The sequence below is a fragment of the Rhinolophus hipposideros genome, assembly GCF_964194185.1.
Source record: "Rhinolophus hipposideros genome assembly, chromosome: 10".
Classification (NCBI taxonomy): domain Eukaryota; kingdom Metazoa; phylum Chordata; class Mammalia; order Chiroptera; family Rhinolophidae; genus Rhinolophus; species Rhinolophus hipposideros.
Genome location: NC_138056.1, coordinates 59,340,696 through 59,364,504, shown reverse-complemented (window position 1 = coordinate 59,364,504; position 23,809 = coordinate 59,340,696). Strand labels below are relative to the sequence as shown.

The following is a 23,809-nucleotide window of genomic DNA, read 5'->3' as shown; positions in this document are numbered from 1 at the left end:
GTAGCAAGTAAAATTTTCTGAGAGAAAAAAAAAAGAGAGCGAGAGATGGTAAGGACAAAGCGAAGAACAGCAAATAAAAGAAAACTCCACTTACTAATCAGATCTTTCCCTCTCGGGGCCTTTTTCTCACCTCTGTCTCCCCTCGCAGCCTCCCCCACCTCCCTTCACTCTGCCTCTTTTTGACCTTTGTCCTCCCACCCCATTCTTTCTCTCTCCCTTCCTCTCTCACTTTGAGTCGTCCCTGGGCTCTCCCCGGGATCAAGGTCCTGGTGAGCAGCGGGTTGCGGTCCCGAGACCCACGCGGAGCGCTCAGCACCCCCTCCCTCTTCCCGCCTCCCAGAGACCGAGACCCCGCCCCCGCCAGGCTGCTGGTTTCCGGCCCTCTGGTTATTTTAAGACGCGCGGTCGGGGTTGCCTAACACTGTACCGCCTCCCTCCGCTTCTCCCCCAGCTCTCCTTTGAGCCCCGGCAGCATGGGTCCCTGGTCCCGCTGCGTGCTCGCTGCCCTGCTGCTGCTCCTCTGCACAGTCGGCACCTCGCACTGCGATACACCTGCTAACTGCACCTACCCTGAACTGCTGGGCACCTGGGTCTTCCAGGTGGGCCCCGGAGGGTCCCGGCAGGACGCCAACTGCTCGGTGATGGGTAAGCAGCCTGCGTCCCAAGACCTCCCTTCCTGTGCCAGCCCGGGATTCCTTCCTTACTGTCCCTGAACTCCTTTCCCCACAGCGCGACCACACGGAGTGCCCCTGCACGAGGCCACGATGTCTTGGCTGGACTTGGGGCCCCTTGGGATGTCCTCTCAGGCGCCAGGACCTCCAAGTTCAAGTTGAACTTCAGAGAACTTACAACTTCACATTTTCTTGATTATTCCTGGGGCCTCAACACTCCCCCCCCCCCCCGCCCCCTTAATTTTTGTTTTCTGGTTTTTTTCGTGTGTTTGGTTTGGAAGAGAGTTCAGATTGTGCAGTCTGTGATCTCCCTGTCCAATCTGCAGGGGTTTTTGGTTGTTGTTGGTTGTATATTTATTTGTTTGTTTTTCTTGTGCTGGGGAAACTAGTCTCAAAGACTCAAGAATATAGCTAGAAAATTTTTCTCTTTTTGTTAGACTGTGGGGAAGATTCCCTTATGCCCAGCGATTTTGATTTGGAGGTGTATTGATGCTAATAGCTAGAGAAAATTTACAAGTCCACTCTGAACCGTTTTATGAAATGCAAGGAGGTATATAAAAGTTTGATTTTTTGTTCTTTTAATAATTCTTTAGCCAGTAATTATATTTGGAAATATATAATGCCTGGCTTATGGAAGGCTTTAATAAAGACCATATTTCCCCGAAAATAAGACCTAACGAGACAATCAGCTGTAATGTGTCTTTTGGAACAAAAATTAATATAAGACCCGGTATTACATATATATTTATATTATATCATATATCATACTATGTTATACCTGGTCTTGTAGTAAAATAAGACTGGGTCTTATATTAATTTTTGCTACAAAAGACGCATTAGAGATGATTGTCTGGCTAGGTCTTATTTTCCGGGAAACACGGTATCTAGTGTTTGAACACACAGGGATATTCCACATACCCTCAGACACGAAGAACAAAGAATTTAGTAATGGGAGTAGGAAAAACACACACAGTCTCAGTCAGAAGAGGCACTTTTGTTCTGCCCAAACCCTTACCACCCTGTGGCTTGTGCAGAATGAGTGAAGCTCTCAGCTGCAATTTCCTTGTCATCAAAAGAAAGATTCCCAGGTCATTTGTTACTTAAACAGATCAATTTACCTGTCCAACTCCAGATGACTGTGTAGCATTGCATAATCCTGGGCATTATAACCAACTTCTTTTTTGAAAGTTGAAGTTATAGTTCTGGAGCAGAAGGGAGATCATGATTTACACTCCTCTGTCACATGCAGTCTCCTAGTTCAGAACATTAATCTGAAACATGGAAAAACTGCCAAAGTCTGCAAACCTCCAGATGGACACAGCAGAATCTTTTTCAGGCAGCCTCTGCCTATAAACTATAACTTTGACCTTAATATAATAGTTAAAGACACAGATCTGAGCCCCCATCTTCTCAAGGTTAAAAATTTAGTTCCTGTCAGCACAAATTAACTTTATAGGACAGAAACCTGAGTACTTTGGAAGGATTCAGATTCTGAAGTTCTGAACTGTAGTGCCATTATAGAGAAAGGTAGCCCATTTCTTCTCTGAAGCGATCATGTCATTTGTCCTTCTTCTGATCTGATAGCAAGTTATTTTATATTTTCCACTTTTTGACTACCATTTTATATTCTCCCCATTTCTGCCTGTCATTTTCAACATCCCCCATTTCTCCTTCAGTGGAAAAAATGTCATCAGTCTGGGAAAGTAGTGGCTGTACTTTTTGGGGTCTCTCTCTATCTGCTGGCATAGCTCTATCTTTTGAGCCCTCACCTCACGGGCTGGCCTGAAACCCCTCTGGGACTATAGAGAGGAGGCAACAAGATGGAAACTGATATCTTCAAGCCAAACTGGCCCAAATCAGGTAGCATGACAAGAAAGCAGCTTAAAAGTAATGGAATTTATAGAGGAAATTTTTCCTCCTGTTGAAGTCAAAATAATTTTCCATTGTTGTGTATTTTCTTTTCTTTAGGACCACCAGAAAAAAAAGTAGTGGTGCACCTTAAGAAGTTGGATACAGCGTATGATGACTTTGGCAATTCTGGCCGTTTCACCATCATTTACAATCAAGGCTTTGAGATTGTGTTGAATGACTACAAGTGGTTTGCCTTTTTTAAGGTTAGTTTTGTTGGAAAATGCATTCATATTTTCATTAATATCTGAAGCCTCTTCTAATCAGGAGACCCTCAGAATTTTAAAATAAAAATTGACACTGCTCTTCCCAAGAGAAATTAGATGGTATAATTTTAACAAAAATTATGATTTCAGTAGATTAAAATACTGATCTATATTTGAATATGTACATTCCACTGCTATAAATTTACATTGTGGTATGACTAAGTTCTTAATTTATTTTCTTAATTACTATAACTTTATTTCTAAATATTGCCTTAGTCACTTGGCTTTGTACTGAATCTATAGGAAAGACATGAATGTCCTAAAATAGGTTTTGGAGCTATTATGCTGTTATGCTATCCTTTTTATCATTGCTTGTTGGTTCTGAGAAATTGACCTATGTGTACCATTGAAGTAATATGATGTACTAAATATATTAATGTGACTAACATAACTAAACTAAGACAAAGAGAACATAGAAGTTACTCCTTGGACTAATTAAAGTAACAGGTAGTCCAGCCAAGCCAGCTTGTTTTCTTCTTTCACTAGGAAAGAACTATTGACCATTCTTACATGCTAACACATTGCCTCCAATTTCAGGCATACTCTAGGATAAAATAGTTTAGCACAGATTGTACCCTATCCCAGATATCCTTCTGAAATTGGATTTTTTTTCTGTTGGCAGAGTATTAAATAATTTAAGTAAATTGAATCCACAAGGCTTGAGACTAGCTGTTTCTTATTATAAACCAAGTATAAATAAAGACAGACTTTTTCATGGGATAACATTTACAGCCTTTTGAACATCAAGAGTTGGTCAATTCTAGGGGCTCATGGGAAAGTAGGGAAATGACTGTTACAGATGATGAAAGGCAAAGCGCCAACAAAACACTAACTTCTAAATTTATTATGATTTCTCTCATGGGTTGTGATTTAATCACTAGGATATGGTGTTACATTGAGCCAACCTTATTTCTTACAATAATAACTCCCAGTACTTTTTTGTTATGAGGACCTCTCTTTAATATGAAAAAGAAAACAGAGACAGAAAAGAAAAAGTTGTCTCCTGTTACCTGAATTGGCTGGTCTGCTACTCAGCCACTAGGAACAGTCTATCCACGCTGGCTGTTGAACGTTAGCAGTCCATTTTATTAGCTGAAGCCCATGCTTGACCACTTATTAAATATTTTTAATATCACCCCTGGATATTATGCATTTTTGAAAATCACAACAGTATCTATATGAATGTTTAAAGGTAGTGCAAATGTGGTAAATATAATTCAATCTCCTTACAATTCTTGGTTTGCATGTTGATGAGCCTAGGGGCTTTGGAGACCTCTTATAGCTACTCTGTTACAGCCCTTCAGTATTTTTGCCTTCAGGTTGAGCATTCCTGTGGAATTGATGCACAAGGAAAGAGATATTCAAGACAGCTGTTACTATATATGTCCCCTCCTGTCCTTGCTCTTTTCCCTTTCACTTTCCTCCCTTTTTTCTCCCCTCTGCCTTCCCCTCCTTCCCTCTTCTCCTTTCTTGCTTTACTCATGATAGGCACGTAGTCCATATGTGTTTTAAAAAATGAAAATGAATTGATGAAGTGGAATTCAGTTGAGAAATAGGAGGTTAAATAAATTATATAAGTGCAAAGTGAGGAATAGTATATAAATAGATGAGTAAATAGTTTTACTCATTTGGCTTAAAAAACTTTTCATTCTTTCCTTCTGTAGAATTGGAGAAACTGGTGGGGGTACTTCTAAAGTTGCCATTTAATGACTCGAGTCATAATCAGAAACAGACAAGGGCAATTTCCCTTCATTAGTATTTTTCAATCAGTTTGCCCTCAGCTTAAATAGGAGTCCAGCTGGTGGGGACAGAGGGAACAGCTGGTGACTGAAGGAGGAGTCAGAACCCTTTGTGTTTCTTTTTACATCACAGTTTAAGCAGATTTGGTCTTTTTCCATAGCCTCAGAACGTTAGTAGCAGGTCAGTAGGAAACTACTTTTTAACATCAAATAAGGTATAAGTGTCTCAAGCATAAGTGGGAAAAGTCAGTATATATGTTGTTGTATGACAGACCCTACCTAATCATCTGCTTCTGGACGGTATTCTCTCATTAGGAATAAAAATAGGAAGAATGCTCTGCCGATGTCAATATACTTTTTTAAAGTGTGCATTTGACCTGCTGAAAAATCAGCCACTCTGACTGGTCAGTAGTTAGGCCTTGTGATAAAGATCGTAATTTCAATATGTAGAGTAGAATATACATAAGATACTTGGTTTTAAGATTTCTCTTAACATAATCAAGTAGTTCCAGATAAACATATCTTACAGAGTGATAAAAATCCATGTCCTTTTAACAAATCCAACTGAGAAATAGGAGCAGAGTTTTTAAAAATTTAAGAAAAATGGTGGAGTGGAGTTGACTTTAGATAACAGGAAAATCAAGCACTTTTGGTGACACTTATTACCACACAAAGCTTGCTGGATTTTACCTTAAGCATCAGGGTATTTCCTACAATGGTGCTGGGGAAACTATGCTGGATGTGGTTTCAAGAAAAACACAAACCTATTTAATGAGTGAAGCACATGAGACCTTTCCCTTCAGACGTAGAAAGTATATTTTAAATGAAAATTGATTTATTTTTTTAAGTGAAGAATTATCAAAACAGTATTTGTCGTTCAGGGTTGTGCTCTATGTAAATTATGGCCTAGTCCACTCTACCTACTACCATTATAGAAATAACTGGCAAATATTTGCTATGTAAATGTGCTATCGATATTCTCTACATTGTCGTTCTACAAATCAGTTGGATGTCCAGATCTCTCCATTGACTCATACCAGACCCTACTACTTGTTTCCTTTTGCTCTCTTCAGATGTGCTTTCATCAGATTGTTTCTTATTGTTGTTGCTGCTAGACTTTGCTGAGCAAGTGATAGATACTCTCAGGTTATCCTCTTAGGCTCCTGCTGCATATTCTGCTCCCCCAGAGCGAGCTCAACAGAGCAGACAACTTCCACATCCTTCTCCCTGCATTCCAGCTTTGAAGCAATTGTGATACCACTTCTATTGCTAGGAACTTCCTGAATTAAGTTCTCCTTATTTAGGCCTCATTTGGAAGATGAACGTTTTTCATGACTTGAGGTTTCTCTGCTTTTTTCCCCCCTTGTTTTTTTTTTTTTGCTTTAGAATTTGGAAGTGGAGTGGGGATAATCTGTATTTTTATCACATATGACTTCAAGCTAGATAAAAGCTTGGAAGGAAGTGAATCTTGACACTGAAAGTTTTTGCATAGTTCGTGTTGGGCAGGAAGCAGTAGGTGAATATTCTTAAAAGATATTTTTTTCCTTCCCAACTCCCTGCGAACATTAAGTTATCTGTACACTTTACGGGGGTGATAAATTAAAATGCATTTAGGGCTCACCCAGGGAGGTACCTAAATTTTTGAAACAACCTTATGTAAAACAATAAAGAGTCATTACACCAATGGCAAAATAGAAACTTTCCTAGACGACTTCATTTCATTTTTCTTTTAAAACAATATGTTCCCCAAAATAAAAGACAATAGTGTCTGTAGGCCAGTTTCTACTACTATCAAATTTTAATATCATTTACCATTTGCTTATAGTTGGCACACTCTAATAAATTTGTACCCTGAAAAGTACCTGCAGATTAAAAGCAGCCAGCTTCTTACAAAGCACACAATGTAACAAAACAAAACAACATAAAGAACACTTAGTTATGGCTGACTTTATGTGGTGGGTGGATAATTGATCATTTTTTCTTCTTTATGCTTTTATTTGTTCATTTTTTTGAGTATGTGTATATATATGAAGATCGTCTGTATGCCATCCTCTCTAACAAATTGCCCAAAGGAAGGAAGTCGTATGAAACCAACTAAGCTCCAAAGAATACCCTCAAGTTGAATAGGCTTTCTAACCTTTTCATGTTTCTCATGTCACTTTCTCTAAGGCTGTAAAAGGGGACAGTAGAGAAGGAACTCAGATTTTATTTTGAAGATTAAGCCACTGAAGAACATGTGTGGAAGGGATACTAGACTCATGGTGGCTGAACACTTTATTTGGTGATAGTCAAGCAAACTTCATTGATTCCTAATTGAGATTTTTGTTTGGGGCCCAACCGTCTTAGTAGAACTGTAAGCTAAAAAATACTACCATAGTGTTTCTAAAACGGGTTGCTACTCAAAACAGGAAAATTTGGGCATCTTGAGATGTTTGGGAAATGGTTGTAAAATCCATACCAGAGGACTTATTTGCCCATTTTTTGTGCCTGTGAAGTTTCAAGTTTGCCATAACAGCCAGAAATTACAATTGTGTGTTTTTACAGTAAGGGATTTGGAAAACTTGTGCAATGTTTTCACTGTGTCTTCTGGGTTCATTTTTAAGATGTAACAATTCAGCTTTTAGAATACTTGTTACTGGGATAAATTTACTTGTTGTAACGTATGTTCAGTACACAAAGGTTAGGGTTTTTCTTTAAACACCTCCAGGTTTACTTCTAAGAGTGTTTCAATTGAGGGAAAGTATGAGAAGTTTAGCACTTAATGCATGCTTAACTATGGCTTTTGTTTTCTTTCATAATGTTTAATCTCAGCATAATGACTCAGTTTACCATTGTAAACTCTTCATAGGATGTCACTGATTTTGTCAGTCAGTTGTTCATGCAACTGGGAACTGTGGGAATATATGATTTGCCACATCACAGGAACAAACTGGGTGAGCACCATTAAAATATTTTTAACTTTCTTATTAAAACCAAGCTTTTCTCCTCCTGGTGTTTATTTATTCAATAACGAAATGGAGACCAGACTGGAGAGATTATGGTTTTCTTGGAGATTTCTTGCTTGAGCCTGCTTATTTGCTACCTCTTACATGCTTGCACTATTTTGTGTGAGTGATTGTTTTACTTTAGCACGTTCTGTATGCACACATCAGGTTAACTCTCTCAGGTATGATGCTCACAACATAAATAGACATGACCCCAGAAAGGTAAAGACCCAGTTAAGAAAAGATTGGCCCAGATTCAGTTCGCATCCTCGATGTAGCTATGCTGCCTCATGTTACTCTTTTTTTTTTTTTTTTTTCCCTAAAAAGACTCGTGGGGGAACCACGTGAAGTCACAGTATTTTAAGTCTGCCTTCCAGTAGAGAAGGTGGCTCTCCAGAAAAATTGACATACCTGTCACTATTACCCATCTTTTTTCTTTTTTTTTTTTTAAATGGCTCCTTCTCAACACATAAAATATTGACTGGAAGCAGATTTTTTTTTTTTTAACTCTTTACATTTGCCTCATTGCTTTCAGAATAGATCTTTAAATTATTGCTCTCATTGGATCCATAAATTTAGATGTCCAGATTTTGATGGAAAAATGGGTGGTTAGAGAGTAAAGTTGATGGGGATTTAACCTTCCTTGCATTTTAACACAACATTTCCCCCCCTTTCCCGTCCTCTTTTACTTAGCTCTTACGTAAGAATGAGATATGAAAAATGGAACTGGCTATAGCCTTTTCCTATACCAGCATTTGCCAACTGTTTAATGGGCCAACAGCGGTCCACACATCTGCCTGGTAGGATCGCTCACCAGCTATACCATTTCATCTTGTTAAGTTTTAGAGATCGTTCCAGACAGCCACTAGTAAAATGTCAAAGTGAAAATTAGAGCTGAAATTAATAAGCTGTTTTTTCTGAATTCTTTGCTGGTATTTGAGTAAGTGTAGATTGCATTAAATAATTTCATTTACTTCAGAACCTCTCAGAATCTTTACTATATTATATGGTGATAGCTTAGGCGGAAGGTATAATAGGAAACTTTCCCAAAATAAATTCACCATTTTTTCATTACAAAAAATAAGATAGTCTCAGAATGCAGGTTATGCAATTCTGGCTTAAAATTCTCTCTTCCTTCTAATTATGGAGACACCTCTGCCAGTAGAAAAGATAGTCCCTAACATTTGCTCTTAAATGGGACAAAATAGCTTCATACCTAGAAATGGGATCCAAGCAGCCCTAAGCCTGCGTTTAGAATTTGTAAGATACACATGTTAAGGTATCTAGGTTGCTAGAGTAGCCTGTTTCTTAAGTACGTTTCATGATTCTGTTAGGTTTATATAATGGCAATTAATTTCAAATGCATCTGCATGTGCTTCTCAAACCTGTTGGCTGCATGCGCAATACATGTTGCTTAAACATTTTACTATTGAGAATGGTGGCTTTTTGTGAATGTCTTAAATCGCATTAAAAAAAAAGAAATACCAGCATCTCAACTACTAGTACTGACATTTTGTTTTTTACTTAAAAGACATTAATATGATTAAACATTTTTAAGAGACAGTATGATCCTTGTTGGCTTATTAACTCCAGTTTTTATTGTCTTGTAGTTATTAAATAGAGCATCTGTTGAAGGGCTCTTTTAAAACCACAGCCCAAAACAGGCTTTGGGGCTAAGAGGCAGAGCAGCGTGCAGCCCTGGATCTACCTACCTCTAACAGCTAGCAGGCTCGTAGCAGCTTCAGGCCCTTCTGGAGTCTGTATGTGCATGTAAAATGCAGAGGCGTCCTGGTGACCTACCTCCAAGGCAGCTGCCCTCCTGAACATTTCCATGGAAAGCAGCCACCACCATTTTGGAATGTGAACAACCAGAGGCTACGCAGGAGAAAGGAAAAATAACCTGGACGTTTTAGGTGGCTTCACCATTCAGCCTTTGAATGAAAGGAACAACACTCGACACAAGTTTCTTTTTTTTTTCCCTCTTTTGAATACTCTTCTATTGAAATAATTTTTCCGATCTGGCTAGGATTGGAATTTTGTGTTTCATTTTATTGACGGTGCAAATTTTGTTCACAGTTAAATTATCTTCCTGAATGCTTTCTCTTTTTCTAATGACCTTGAGGAACCCCAGCACCTATCGTAAGGAGGAAATAAGGCTTCAGGATACCTTGAGGTGCAGATATGTTATTGCTGGAAAGATGGACCTGTGGAGGACATGTTGGGGGTGAAGAGGTTTTCTGTGATAGGCCAAACTGCTGAAGGATACCTTTTTGTAGAGTATAGGCCTGCAGTATCCCTGGCCAGAAAGAGGGTATGATGAATACATTTGTTTGTTTGTTTTAGATTAGTTGCCAGCCTTCTGCTAAGAACTTGAGGTACTTTACCGTACAAAACCCCTATAAAGTAAATATCACTAGCTTCATTTTAGACATAGGGATAATTAATCTCATACAATGCTTAAGCTCATACAGCTTGTTAAATGAGAAGGGCTAGTCTTTCAACCTTACGGATTTCCTTGTGGCTAAAGAGTGAAAGACAAGCCATTGCACAAAGCAGTACAGGTAGTTGGAGTCACATTTGGGTAGATTTTCTGCAGAATCCCAGGCTGTAAGCATCACAAATGTTAGTTTTATGGAATAGAATATGCACTGCATTGGCTTCTGTGGAAAATGAGAAGAATCGGCTTGAAGCCTAGGTTTCCTTACGAAATGAGGCAACTCATTTTCTTTCCTCAGCCAGGGGCCTGTCATTCAAGACAAAAAAATTACCTCCTCCTTCCCTTTGTAGTCCCCCAAATTGGAAGCAGAGCTTTGTAAACTTCAAATGAAGTGCAACTTACATACCTTTGCCAAATTCGTGTCTCTTAATAACACCATTGTTCACACTGATTACTATCATTTAGCTCTTTCCTGCTACACAATGGACTAGTTTCCTCCTCAGTTTTTCCGTGCTGATTGATATCAGCCTTGGTAAACTGAAAATGTGGGGCTACACCTAATTCATACTGTCCAGGAGGACTCCCCTCCTGCATCCCTGCTTGAATGGAGGAATCTTTCTCTAACCAGCAGGCTGCCATTTTGACTTGCTTGGTTCAGATAACTTTTTATACCACCTGAAAGGTACTGGTCTGCGATTCTGGGAAGGCTATACCCTATAAAGATGAAGAAACAGTACAGCTGACAACTTCTGCCTGGATACTTCCTTCTTTCTACCTCTGGACCTGGTAATTCTTCATCACTCAGGACCTTGATGCCACCTTCTCCAAGTCCATTAGTAGGAGAAATGCCATAATTTTGCTTCCCATTATGCTTTGCAGACACCTCTGCTGTGGTAGTACTAACTTCCTGTAATGGACTGATTTCATAGCATGTCTTCATGTTCTTCCACACTGAAAATATTTGTTTACCTATATATCTTTAGCACCTAATGAACATAGAACTTTATAGGTGCTTGGAAAATTAACCACATTCTCTTGTCTTTTCAAAGACTTTCTACAAGTAATGCCAGCTTACAAATAATTAATTCCTAGGGTTCTAGAAACACAAATCAGGACTGGTGCTATGTTTATATTTTTGCTTTCGCACTAAAATATGTCAGGTTACCTGCCTCCAGAGTTCTAAGAGAGTTGTATATTGTCATACTGATTTTCAGGGTGTAAATACTGACAAAGGAACCAATGTGTATAAAAGTGTATTATAAAATGTTAAATTCCCTCTACTAAACTGATTTTGTTGTTGTTGTTTCTCTGAGTAACTTTGAATCTAAGTGTTTATTTTGATTATGGAAGAAGAGAAGACTGGTGGGTACAAATCGCAGATGTATGTGTTAGAAGTCCTCACAATATAGTACTGCTTAGCATTCTCTGTTGTAATTGCCTATTTGTCCGCTCATCTGGTCTTCAGACTCCGTGAGCAAGGATCAACTCTGTATTACTGACCATTTTATGCCCCATGTATATCACAGTATGATCAATAGAGCACAATGTGATGAATAATAGGGTTTCAATAAACATTTGTAAAAGAAAGAAAATTTAATAATATATTATTGTATTGTCCTATTTTATTGACATGTTTCTGGAAGTATTGTTATCTTTGTGAGCCTATGGTAGACTCTCAGGCCATATTTATAGGATAATTTTATAGAAAACAGAGAATTCTTTTAAATTTTATTCTGTTTATGTTCTAATTTTTGTGTGAGGCTGTAGAGGCCAAAATAGGGCTCAAAATTAAAAAGAGTCAACTTTCTGAATTCCTGAAAACTAAGTTAGCTGACAGAAAATGGTGAGCTTCATGATGACAGTGATTCCCCAAAGCCTGGAGAATCAACAAGCCTGGAATGCTGTAGGTTATGCCCCATTCCTATTAACTACAGCGAGAAACACCAGCCAACAGATAGATTAGATGAACTCTAAGATTTCTTCCAACCTCACAGTTTTAACAGTTTATGAGCCAGGGATGTAAAGCACATCATAGGGGATACAGTCAATATTGTATTAACTACTTGGTGTCAGATGGGTACTAAACTTCTTGAGGTGATCATTTCGTAAGTTATAGAAATGTCTAATCACTAAGTTGTACACCTAAAAGTAATGTAATATTGTATGTCAACCCTAATTGAAAATTAAGTTAAAAAGTTTGTGAGTAAGTGATGAATGAGCCAAGGGACTTTGGCTACTTTGCTGGGTAGTAAATTACTGTATTCTTAGCTAGTTCTGCAACATATATTTTAGTTCTAACTGAATGTCCTTTCAACACTGGAAATAAATAAATTTATTACCCTCCATTATTACATTTAAATCTAGCTGCCAATTCCTTCAGTAAAATGCTGGAGTTGTTTGGTTGCAACCTTTGTGACAGTTTCCTGGTAGTTTCACAATTCATTAAAAGTCAACTTTTAAAATAAATGCTTCAGTTTAGTTAGTAGGCAGCAAAACTAGAGAAAATCCTTGAAACTGATGTAGGAAAGTTCGTTTCTTCCTGAAGAAAGATGTGATGCTCTTGGATGGGTTTGGCAAAATACCAATTTGGTAAAATGTGCCTTGTTCTCTTTTGTTGCCTTCTAATGGCTTTACTCCAGACCTGACTGCAATATAAATATAGTAAACCAAGGCCATCGTTCCTGCCATTTCTGAAGCAGTTCTGGAAGTCCGCTTTCCTGAGTGTCTTTACTTCATCCTCCATCATGACAATGCTCTGTGTCACACCTCTTCTGGTATGATAATTTCTGTCAAATAAAAACATTACAGTGTGTCCTTATCCACCTTAGTCATCGGATCTGGCACCATGCAACTTCTGCTGGCTTTTGCCCAAAGTTGAAATGACCATGAAAGGAAAATGTTTTGAATTGATTCAGAACACTGAGGCAGCCACAACAGCACAACTGAAGACATTCATGAAAGACGACTTCCAGAACTGCTTCAGAAAGTGGCAAGAATGATGGGATAAGTGGGTTTGGAGCAAGGGGGAGTGTTTTGAGAAAGATTCATGACAATGTATCTTCTACTGTAACAAATTTTTTATTTAAATATTCACTGTATTTTGTGATCATACCATGTATATTAAAAATGAAAATAGAAATTATGATATTTTCTTCTCAATAGTCCAGTGAATTATTTTTTCATTTCACTTTGGAAGTCACCTTTTGACAAGATAGGACCCACATCAACTGCTCAGTTGACGGTTTGGGTTAGAGTATGAATTCTTTGATGACATGGATAAAGTTTTGTATCCCTCATGGTAACATGGTAGTGTTTATATTGGTACTTGTTTAGTGTTTCATAAAATTTTAAACTCTTTAAACTTGAATGTTATTTTTATCCTTCATGATAAATCCAGTGAAGTAGCTATCATTGCCATTATCTGATGAAGAAATTGAGGCTTCTTAGTTGTGACTAGCTCAAGGTTACATAATTAAGTGGCAGAACAAAGATTTAAAAAAAAATTTTTAAAGATTTTATTGGGGAAGGGGAACAGGACTTTATTGGGGAACAGTGTGTACTTCCAGGGCTTTTTCCAAGTCAAGTTGTTATCCTTTCAATCTCAGCTGTGGAGGGTGCAGCTCAGTTCCAGGTCCAGTTGCCATTGTTAGTTATAGGGGGCACAGCCCACCATCCCTTGCGGGAGTCGAACCCGCAACCTTGTGGTTGAGAGCCCACTGGCCCATGGGGGAATCGAACCGGCAGTCTTCAGCGTTAGGAGCACGGTGCTCCAACTGTCTGAGCCACCAGGCCGGCCCCAGAACAAAGACTTAAAGGGCAAAGTCCTTTTTTACTAAACTGCATTTGTCTCATAGCCAGCATATTACATAAAGTAAATAATCTTCCAAATTTTTGTAAGTATATTATTAATCAGGTGAACACTCGAATAAAGTGTGAGTGATTTTTCTCCCCTCTATGTGTCAAAAAGCAGTTGAAAAAGCTGTGATAACTTAAGTTCTAAAATATCCCAACCTGTTCTTTTTCAATTGGTTAATTACTAGGTAGATCTAATTAAATAGTTGATAAAATGAGTGGGAAATTGCAGAAGGGCAGTTTTGTGAATGGTTGGCAACCCAATGGTAATTTTGAAGAAGCAATTGGATAGTTACTGAAGCCTAGTGGTTTTCTAAATGTAAGTGCTGTGGTTTGGAGGTTCTTTAGATGTTTTTTCAAACTATTTGCTGCAGTAGAAATTGGCATAAATTAATACAAACTTAAATTACCTCATTTGTGCAAGGAAGTATTGAGAAACTGATCTTTATATAAAAGAAATAAAACCCTTGGGGCACGGGGCGTGGAGGGGGATTGGCAACATTTCAAGCTGGATAGTGTAGCCAAGACTTCAACTTCTTAATTGGTAATAATGTCAAAAATCACATAAGGAATATTTCAAAATAGCAGGAAAAATGACATACCCTGAGAACATTCAAATCAAGAAGGTAACGGGCACAGTGTGTGGTTGGTCCTCTCAAATTAAGGTAAAGTACTTGGCTTCTGGAGTGGCAAATGCCTCTTTTCGCCAAAGTTGAAGCTGTCCTGTACAGTGGTGTTACAGCCCTGTCCTTCCTTTTATAAGGTAGTTTCAGATTCTAGTAAAGACCGAATTACTTTTGATTGGGAAAACTGCAGAATGATATAAAACAAAAATTTTAAATAGAAAATAATTCTATCAATTTACTGTATCAGAAATGGTACCCAAATGGATAACTTCTCTTGTACCTTTGCTTGAGTTAAAACAACAGAAACAGTTGTAATTTTTTAGGATTATTTACGATTACTTAGGTATATAAATACTCTAAATATATAAAATAAGGAGTGTGTCTAAATTAAGAATTATTTACCTGGCTTTATGAATATTGAATAGAAAATCCGCAGATGTAAGGACTGCAGTTAGGAAGCTTGAAGGGATATTTTGGAACTTCTATGTCAACATTAATTTACTGAGACAGAACCTGAGGTTTGGAGAGGAAAATTGCCATTTCTGAAGTAACACTGTCAGTCAGAATTTGGTCTCTGGCATCATGGCAGCACCACACTACTGTGAATTTTAAATTTTGTATCTCTTCTGAGTTTCTGTGTTATTGTTGAAATAAGACTTGACATTTGTTGTTCTTTTCTATTATTCATTATCCATTCACTCATTCAATAACTAACTGTTTCCTAATGCCGCATAGTTTCCTAGTTACTGAATAAACAAAAATCCTGTTCCCACAGTGCTTATTCTTTTGTGTGGAAAAATTAACCCCATAGGCTGCTGTGAAAATTAAATGGGTTAGTATACGTAAAACAGACCCTCTGAGGTGGAGTCTATTATCATCATTCTGATTTTATAGATGAGGAAATAGAAAGTACAAAGAGGATAAGTAACTTGCTTGGGATCACACGGCCAGGAAGTGGCAAAGCTGAATCTACTTTAGGCAGTGAAGCCTGAAGACGATGTCTTTTATCTCTGCATCAAAAACCCTTGGCAAAAATGGCAAAAAGACTGAACTTGCCAAGGCAACATGGATACCTGAACAGTGGGAAGTGACCAGTGTACTGCTAGAGAATTTAGGCTGCTGTTAAAGGGCCTTGGCAACAATTTGGACCTCACTTATAAGAGTCAATTCATTAATCTTGACCAACTTTTTTTTGAGGGGAAAGAATGGATAAAGCAGTGATCCTGGTAACCTATGAATCCATATTTGAATTCTTTCTTCTCTGCTTAACTTTGCAAAGCCACTTTCTTTTTTCCCCCCTTGAGAAGAATAATGCCTATTATCCCAACAAATCATTGTGAGGTCCAAATGATATACATGGAAACCCTTTGCAAACTGAGTTTTAAGCCATTGCTGCATGGATTCTAGGTATCTGCTGTCAGTATTCTGGCAGTTAACCTATATATTTACTTCTCTAGCTCTTGACAAAATGTATGAAGAAATGGTGCACAGTATTGGGAAGAATGCTTGGTTCTAAGAGTCCTTGATTTTAAATCCTAGACCACCTCCTTTAGGTATCTTCTGTTTTGTACCTTGAGACAATATTATCTATGTTTTCTTGATCCTCTAAGATTTATAAGTAATCTGTGATTTGTTTATAAAGTATGAATCGATAGGTAAATGTCAAGGGCCCATAGTGCTGTAGCACTGCTGATGAGGAGTGCAGAGTCCTTGAGCAAATATGAATGATAAGGGACTGCAGCAAAATCAGTCATGCTGCAGTCATTTCCCCGCCCACCCCTCTAAAAATAGCAAGCCAGCCTTCCCCTCATAGGGGAATTCATTGGGTGTAAGCCATCATGCTTATCATTATGACTCAGTTGTGCCAATTAGCAAAACCGCACTGATGAGAAACATGGGGCCCCGTCTATTTTGCTCTGAATGCCCCTAACTCTTGAAATGTTGGCAAAGTCATTTCATCTGTGATCTAAATTTCTGCTTAGATGGGGAAGTTTCCCGGGCTTCTCTAAGCATGGTTAGCTTGCTGAACCACATGCTGCTGTAATGAATTATTTACATGTTTGTTTCCTTCATTGAATTCTGAACTTCTTAAGGGCTGGGGCCACATCAATATCTGTGTATGTGCATAATAGCACTTTGCAAGATGCCTGGGAAATAATATATGATTAATGAATATTTGATAAATGAATGGAAGAGCTTAGCGAAATACAAAATATGTTTTATAAATGATTTTCTTTAGGAAGCGTAATCATAATACCCGACAGATCAAAGGTAGCAGGCTCTAGTAACATCTGGGTCATCCCTCATGGATGTTCTCTTCTAGGACTTTGTAGGTTATAAGTCTCATTCTTAGGAGATAAGAGTATTTTCAAAAGTGATTAATTTCATAAAATTTATATAACAATCTCCATTTGGTAAATAACCAAGAAGATCCCACCCAAAGACTCATTTCACCTTTCATTTCCATTTTTAAAAAAATCATGTTTTATAAAAAAAAAATTACATGTTTGCATTCAACTTAAATACTATCCTGTATTTTTTCCTCCTGATATTTATATATATATATATATATATATATATATATATATATATATATCATGGGTGTTCTCTTTTTGTTTTTCTATAGCGGGTTTAGCAAACTTCTTGTTAGAGGGCCAGATAGTAAATATTTTAGACTTTGTGGGCCTGAATGGTTTTTGTAGCAGCTACTCATTTCTGTTGCTATAGCAAAAGCAGCCACAAATAAAATATAAAAAAGGGGTCTAGCTGTGTTCTAATAAAACTAAAAGCAGGCAGCCTTCCCCTGCCTTAGTGTGCTCACCTCTCTCTTATAGTGTTCATATTATTTAAAATGTTATATAATATTCCTTTGAATTATTAATGTACTTAATCATTTTTAGGCTTGACAATTTGGGCCATGCTTTTGTTCTTACTCTTGTTTTTAACTTTTCTGTTGTACTGCGATATGTGTCTTCTGTGTTCAGCCTTTTTTTTTTTTTTCATTTATGTGTATTTGACGATTTCTGTAAGGTGGATCTCAAGAGCTTTTTTTTTATTATTTTATTTTTTTCAAGAGCTCTTAAAGCCTTGTCAGACTGCTTTCTAAAACAGCAGTGATGGGCGGAGCACTGGCTTAACTACACCTGGCCTGTCTGACTGACATGTGACAGGGGAGAAAGGAACATGATCAAGAACCCGTGCCAAAGAGCAACACCGAACAGAACTCTGAGGGATATAGGTTGCATCACATGAGGTTACCGACATAGACCTTCTTTTGATCTCTAAAAATCGCAGTTTCATGTAGTTCAGCATAATAAATAGAAATTTTATCAACCTTTGCTCACAACACACCCTTGACCTTCGCAGCCCGATTATATCCTAGGCCTTTTTTATTTCAGTGTTTCCAGTCCTGAAGTTGAGGCTTTAGCAGGAACATGAGGAGTGGTGAGCTGAACTCATGCTAGTGAAGGTATTCTTAGTCAGAGGTAGATAGATGGGCTTCACAGTATCACGAACACCCAAGAGAGAAGCAAAACGTTCCTAAGAGTAGCCTATACACAGGGTGCCAAGAAATTGTATACACATTTTAAGAAACGAAAAAACTGTATTGTTACTGTAATACAATGAATGATGCTAGCATTCATTTGATTAACGCCATCTTTTCAGTGAATGTCATACTACACATTGCTACTGTAATTCAATTCAATTTTGAAAAATAATACATAGATCACATCTCTTAAAATGTATACATCTTTTTTGGCATCCCTGGTAGTAATTTACCCTGTGATATACAGCTTAATGGTTGGTGAACCCATGATTTAAATCCAGCTCTTGGATTCTGAGGCCATACATTTTTAATTCTACCACTAAATATGAGTTGAATTCAGAGATAGTCAGATGCAATAAAGTAATTTTATCTTTAAGTGTACTTTAGCCCTTTCAGTCCTCTAAACTTGGGGTTTGCAAACTTTTGGCTTATTTTTGTAAATAGAGTTTTGTCGGAACACAGTTGAGTTCATGCCTTTATGTATTCCCTATGTACCTTTTACATCACGGGGCAGAGTTGAAGAGTTGTGGCAGAGGCATATAGCCTGCAAGCCTTAACATATTTATTGCTTGGCCCCTAAAAAAGAAATACGCCAGCCCCCACGTGGAGGTAAAGTAGTATTTGTTATATGAGGCTGGGAGTCCGCAAACTACAGCCTGTGGGACAGAGCCAACCTACTGCATACTTTTGTCAAGAAAAGAGACACAGCTGACTGTAGGGCTGATTTGACTGCTTTTGTGCTTTTATTCTGTTATATTAAGTCAATGCCTGAAATTGTGCCCAAGTCCTTCCTCATAGAAACTTAACATGTATTTTTCTTCCTCCCACAATCTACGCTCTCATTCTGGATTACGTGTCCCTCCTCCAAGAAGAGATGTTATGAGGGTTTTAGACTGTGGAGCCAAAGGCTCTCAGTTCACATCCTGGATTTATCTCTTCAGAGTCAACACTGAAATAAGGCAAAGGATCATATCAGTGAAATAAAATAGAGAGAATATTTATTAATCAGGTTACTTTAGCTCATCAGAATAGCCTGATAAATTGGAAGATTACAGAAGAAAGGATTATGTTTAGTCATATGGGAAATTTTCATCACTTGTTCTTGTGTTTTGCTGGCGTGGATCTTCTCTGAGTGGAAAAGTGTAGTCTGACAGACTCAACAGAATTTTGTTTCTGTCACTTAACAACTCTGTTACCTTAAGTAGGAGCTACATATCCTCCCTGAGCTGAGCTTCCACTTTCTCCCTGGCAAAATGGAGTTATTTGTACCTGCCTCCTCATGGGCTTCTTGTGAGGATTAAATGAGGTAACTTTTGTAAAATTCCTGGACTGTGGCAGATACTATAAAAATGTTAGTTTCTTGCCTTGCCTTTCATAGCCTGAAGTGTTTTGTTATGTAAATTTTGGTTGGTGACTAACAATGCTAATCATAGAAACATTTATTTCTCTTCCTTTTCTAGGGCATTTTCTCAGAATGTAATCTGTAAAGTGAAGTTTTGGTTTTGGTTGGCAGGGGCTGATCCCTAAGGTGAAACAAAAAAAGGGGGTGTCTTTACCGTGAATAGGAGCCAGGGAAATGGACCTGAGAGTTGACCACAGATTCACTTGACCTTTTCTTCCATTATTTGATTGCAGTATAAAGAAGAGGGTGGCAAGGTGACCAGTTACTGCCATGAAACGATGATTGGGTGGGTGCATGATGTGCTGGGTCGGAACTGGGCTTGTTTCACTGGGAAGAAGATGGAAACTACCTTTGAGAATGTGAACACAGCACATTTCGAGCGTCTCCAGGAAAAGTGAGTTGTCACAAATGAAAGATGTATTTAGTTTTGTTTTATAGTATGTATGTGTGTACGTTAATTGATGTAAATTTTTATTTTGATTATATAAAATATATTTGGCTTGGAAACATAAGCCATGTTATGTAAAACTTTACTGGAAAAGTATTTTGACTGATGTAATTGAAAGAAGAAGTATTTTATTCCAAAGCACTCCAAAAATAACGTACCAATGATTGCTTTAAGGAAAATTTTATATAAAGGACTATAGAGCTGCAATGACTAATAAAGAAAAAAACATTTTATTATTTCCATATAAAAACATGTTGCATAATACTTGTAGATACATGTGTTTATGTTGCAACAAGTGTAGGCGATACTAATTGAACATAAATTTTAAATAAGGCAAAAATAACTGAAATTAAAATTCTTAGTGTTTATGTAGTATGTGTTGTTTGCTAAGGCTACCATAACAAATTACCACAGACTGAATGGCTTAAACAACAGAAATGTATTTTCTCACAGTTCCGGAAGTTAGAAGTCCAGGATCAAGGTGTTAGCAGGTTTGGTTTCTTCTGAGGTCTCTCTCTTTGGCTTGCTAATGGCCACCCTCTCTCTGTGACATCATATGGTTATCCTTCTGTCTGTGTCCTCAGCTCTTCTTATAAGAACAGCAGTCATATTGGGTTAGGACCTACCCATGTGACCTCTTTTTCCCTTTGTTTTTAAAAGGCTCTATCTCCAAATCTTGTCACATGCTGAGGTGCTGGCGGTTAGGACTCAACATACGAATTTTGAGAGATCACAATTCAGCCTATACCATGCAGTTAATGTTTTTGTTAAGTTAGGTGCACTTTAGGTAACTGTGAACTGTTCAAATAAGAGATTTCACACTTTTAGTAGTATGGGAAGGAAAAGAAAAACAAGTATGAGTAGTAACCTTTTCTGTTTTATTTAGTTGTGAAATCCAATGAAAGCGTACATGAACAAATCATCTAAAGCCAGGTCACACTGGCAGGGAACGACTGTGGCAGAGAGGCGGGGCATGAGTTCAAAGAGGATGAACTGCATTTGTCTGGGAAAGTGCTGATATAGAGTTGGACTACATTCATCCCCCCTACCGCCATTTTGAATTTAGCCTTTAAATTGCTTTTGATTGTTAAGCAACACATTTCCTAATAAACTGTTTACTTTTCACCGTACTAATTAGCATATACTGTGTACTATTGTGCTTTTTTTGGTATTTCAAACATTGCCTCATTTAGTGAAGAAGCTGCTAAAAGGAATACTCAGAACCTGTGTTGCCTCACCTGTAAAACCAGCATTTAGGATGAAATTACTCTCAAGGTCTTTCATCTCTTAATGACCTGCTAACCCACAATAATGTATATTATTTGTAATCTCCTTGTATCTTAAACATTAAAAATAATAGTGTTTAAGACCTACTTTGTCATTATTGTAATGCACATAGCATATGATGTGTTGCTACACATTATGATAAAGTGAGGGAATTAGGGCTAATTACTGCTTCTCAGATACTTAAAGTCCATGAAATAGTGACCTCATCAGCAGAAAATATTTTAAGACATACATTTGCAATTTAAAATTTACTCTTGTGTCTAAGAAACAAGTACCCATAATTTGTTTTTCGTTGTAAAAAATATGATACAGGCAGTTTTATAATCTCTTTAAAAGAGGTACCTCTTTTGTTTCACACTTTGCAACAAGTGGGGAAGAACTTTGATTAAAATATTATCAATGTGGTTGCACTTTGTTATTATTTTCAGTACTACCACGTTCTTGGACTACATCAAAATGGTCTCTATGAACATCTAAATTAAAAGAGAAAGAAAAGTTTACTATATGCATAAGATGTTACTTAGGTTAGGTATCTGTATAAACTTCTTTGATATTCTGCTTTTTAATTTAATATAGTGGAACCCTCTTCCATATCACTAAATAATGTTCTAGACATTTTAACTGAATAAACTATATAGGAAATTAAGTACCATTATTTATTTAATCAATCCCTTATCTTAGAACATTTGTTTAGGTTATTTATAATCTACCACTAGTAAAAAAGCGTGTCATTGAACATCCTTATACATATATCTTAGTTAACTCGAATTTTTGTTTTCATAGGACATATCCCAATTCCAAGCTATTGACATACATACATACATACATGCATCTCCCTAGGCAAAAGTAGAGGGTGCCTTTTGGACAGAGTCTCTTTATATGTGAACCAAACCCAAATATGCTTTGGTGCCAGAAAAACAGCTTTGTTTGAGCAAAGGATATCAACACAAACTGTACTGTAAACAAAAGTTTGCTTAAAATATGAGGGGTGAGGAAGAGGAGGTATTTCAAAAGCCTGATGACTTTAGAGCGAAATTAAGGGGATTTTTTTCAGAGTAAACATTGGTTACCATTTGTTGTAAGGGTATCTGATGCCATCACACATGGCTCCCAAGGATTCCAGAGCTGGATTGATGGGAACATGTTCTGCATGCCTTACATAAAGTGACTGAGTCCAGTGACATCTCCTTAGGGTTAAGGACAGTTTAGGGATCCTTAGTATTTTTATTTTTTTTCTGAAATTGGATTTCAGTTTATCTTATAATTTCAATTTATTTAAATTTTGTGTTCTGTGTATATGATGTTTGACTGTCCCATTGACTGGAAATTCAGTGTTCTATGTCTCTCTTTCTACTGTGATACTCTTACCGTGCAAAATTTTTATACTAAAAATGCCAAATAAAGACAATTTTGAAGATCTGAATATAGTGCTGAAGTTACAATATAAAAAAAAAAAAAATGCCTTCCTGAAAGATGATACCACTTTCCATTTAGGCCAGAGTATAAGAGTGCCTATTTTAATGATGTCTGTTTACATCAGTGAAGAGTATCTGAAACTATCTTAATTTTGTTTTCAGGTATTCTAATAGGCTCTACAAATATGATCACGACTTTGTGAAAGCTATTAATGCTGTACAGAAGTCTTGGACTGCAACCACATACATGGAATATGAGACTCTTACCCTGACTGAGATGATGAGGAGAAGTGGCGGCCACGGCCGGAGAATCCCCAGGTAATAAAGTACATCTCTATCACTAATGAAGATATTTGTGTTGAATGCCATCCTCCCTTCCAGCCAGCTCTCCCTGGGTTGCGCACCATTTTATTGGTCAACTTAAACTTTCTCTGTTATCTTTTTTTCCCCGACCATTTCCCTCTCCGATTCATACATGCTCTAAAAGCTCTCCAAGTCCTATTTATGGGTTTCGCTTTCACAGCATCTGCCGCTTCCGTGATTTCCTTTCCATTTTCTACATGCTGGCTTAGGGCTTTGTCATCTCTTTCCTGAATTATGGATCGCCTCTTGCCTCCTGTCTCTTTGGTTCTGTCTCTTTCCTTTCCTGTCCTCATTCTTAGCCATTCTGTAAAATACCGCCTGTTACATCTTTCTATACTCGGTGATTATTGTGTTACTACCTATTTTCTAATGAATAAATTTAACTCGGTAACTAAAACCATATGAATTTGACCATAACTATATTTAGCACTGTGACCTGCTTTTAAACAATGGCACACCATTGCTTAAAACTTTCTTTTTATATAATCTCCATTTATGCCACTCCCTTTGCCTCAAATACCACTCAACTTGTTTATAATAACTGTCAAATTTGCCACCTGTAAATATCTCAGAATTCTCTCTGTGTTTCAAGGTGCAGTAAAGAGTTTCCTTGTTATCAATATATCTCTATTAGCTTCACCCAGAAGTGACATTTCCCATCTTTAGCTGACATGGTGTATTCTCACTTTGGGAAATTAGGTCATCATACTTTGAATTTATATAGTAAGGAATTTGGTAGATTTTTTTTTTTTTCTTTCAAAACTACAGCTGGATCTATCAGTATAGTGTGTGTGTGTGTGTGTGTGTGTGTGTGTGTGTGTGTGTGTCTGTATGTATTCCCTTAACATTTGTTAAATAACCAAG

The 23,809-nt window shown here is 37.5% G+C and overlaps 1 protein-coding gene across 4 annotated transcripts in view; it reads left to right on the top strand.

Annotated features, from left to right (window-relative positions):
• Window positions 1–237: 237 nt before the first annotated feature.
• Window positions 238–23,809, top strand: part of CTSC (cathepsin C) — a 37,796-nt gene continuing 14,224 nt past the window's right edge. Inside the window, exons 1-5 of one of the 4 annotated variants that reach the window (XR_013994286.1) lie at window positions 449–645; window positions 2,640–2,785; window positions 7,433–7,517; window positions 19,666–19,826; window positions 22,745–22,900. Coding sequence is in view for 3 of the 4 variants with exons in the window: in XM_081064006.1 (XP_080920132.1) it covers window positions 474–645; window positions 2,640–2,785; window positions 19,666–19,826; window positions 22,745–22,900 (635 nt within the window). In the remaining variant the exon portion in view is untranslated. Of the gene's footprint in view, window positions 646–2,639; window positions 2,786–7,432; window positions 7,587–9,178; window positions 13,163–19,665; window positions 19,827–22,744; window positions 22,901–23,809 lie in introns of those variants that run through there. The other 3 variants (XM_081064006.1, XM_081064008.1, XM_081064007.1) reach the window with 3 other exon arrangements.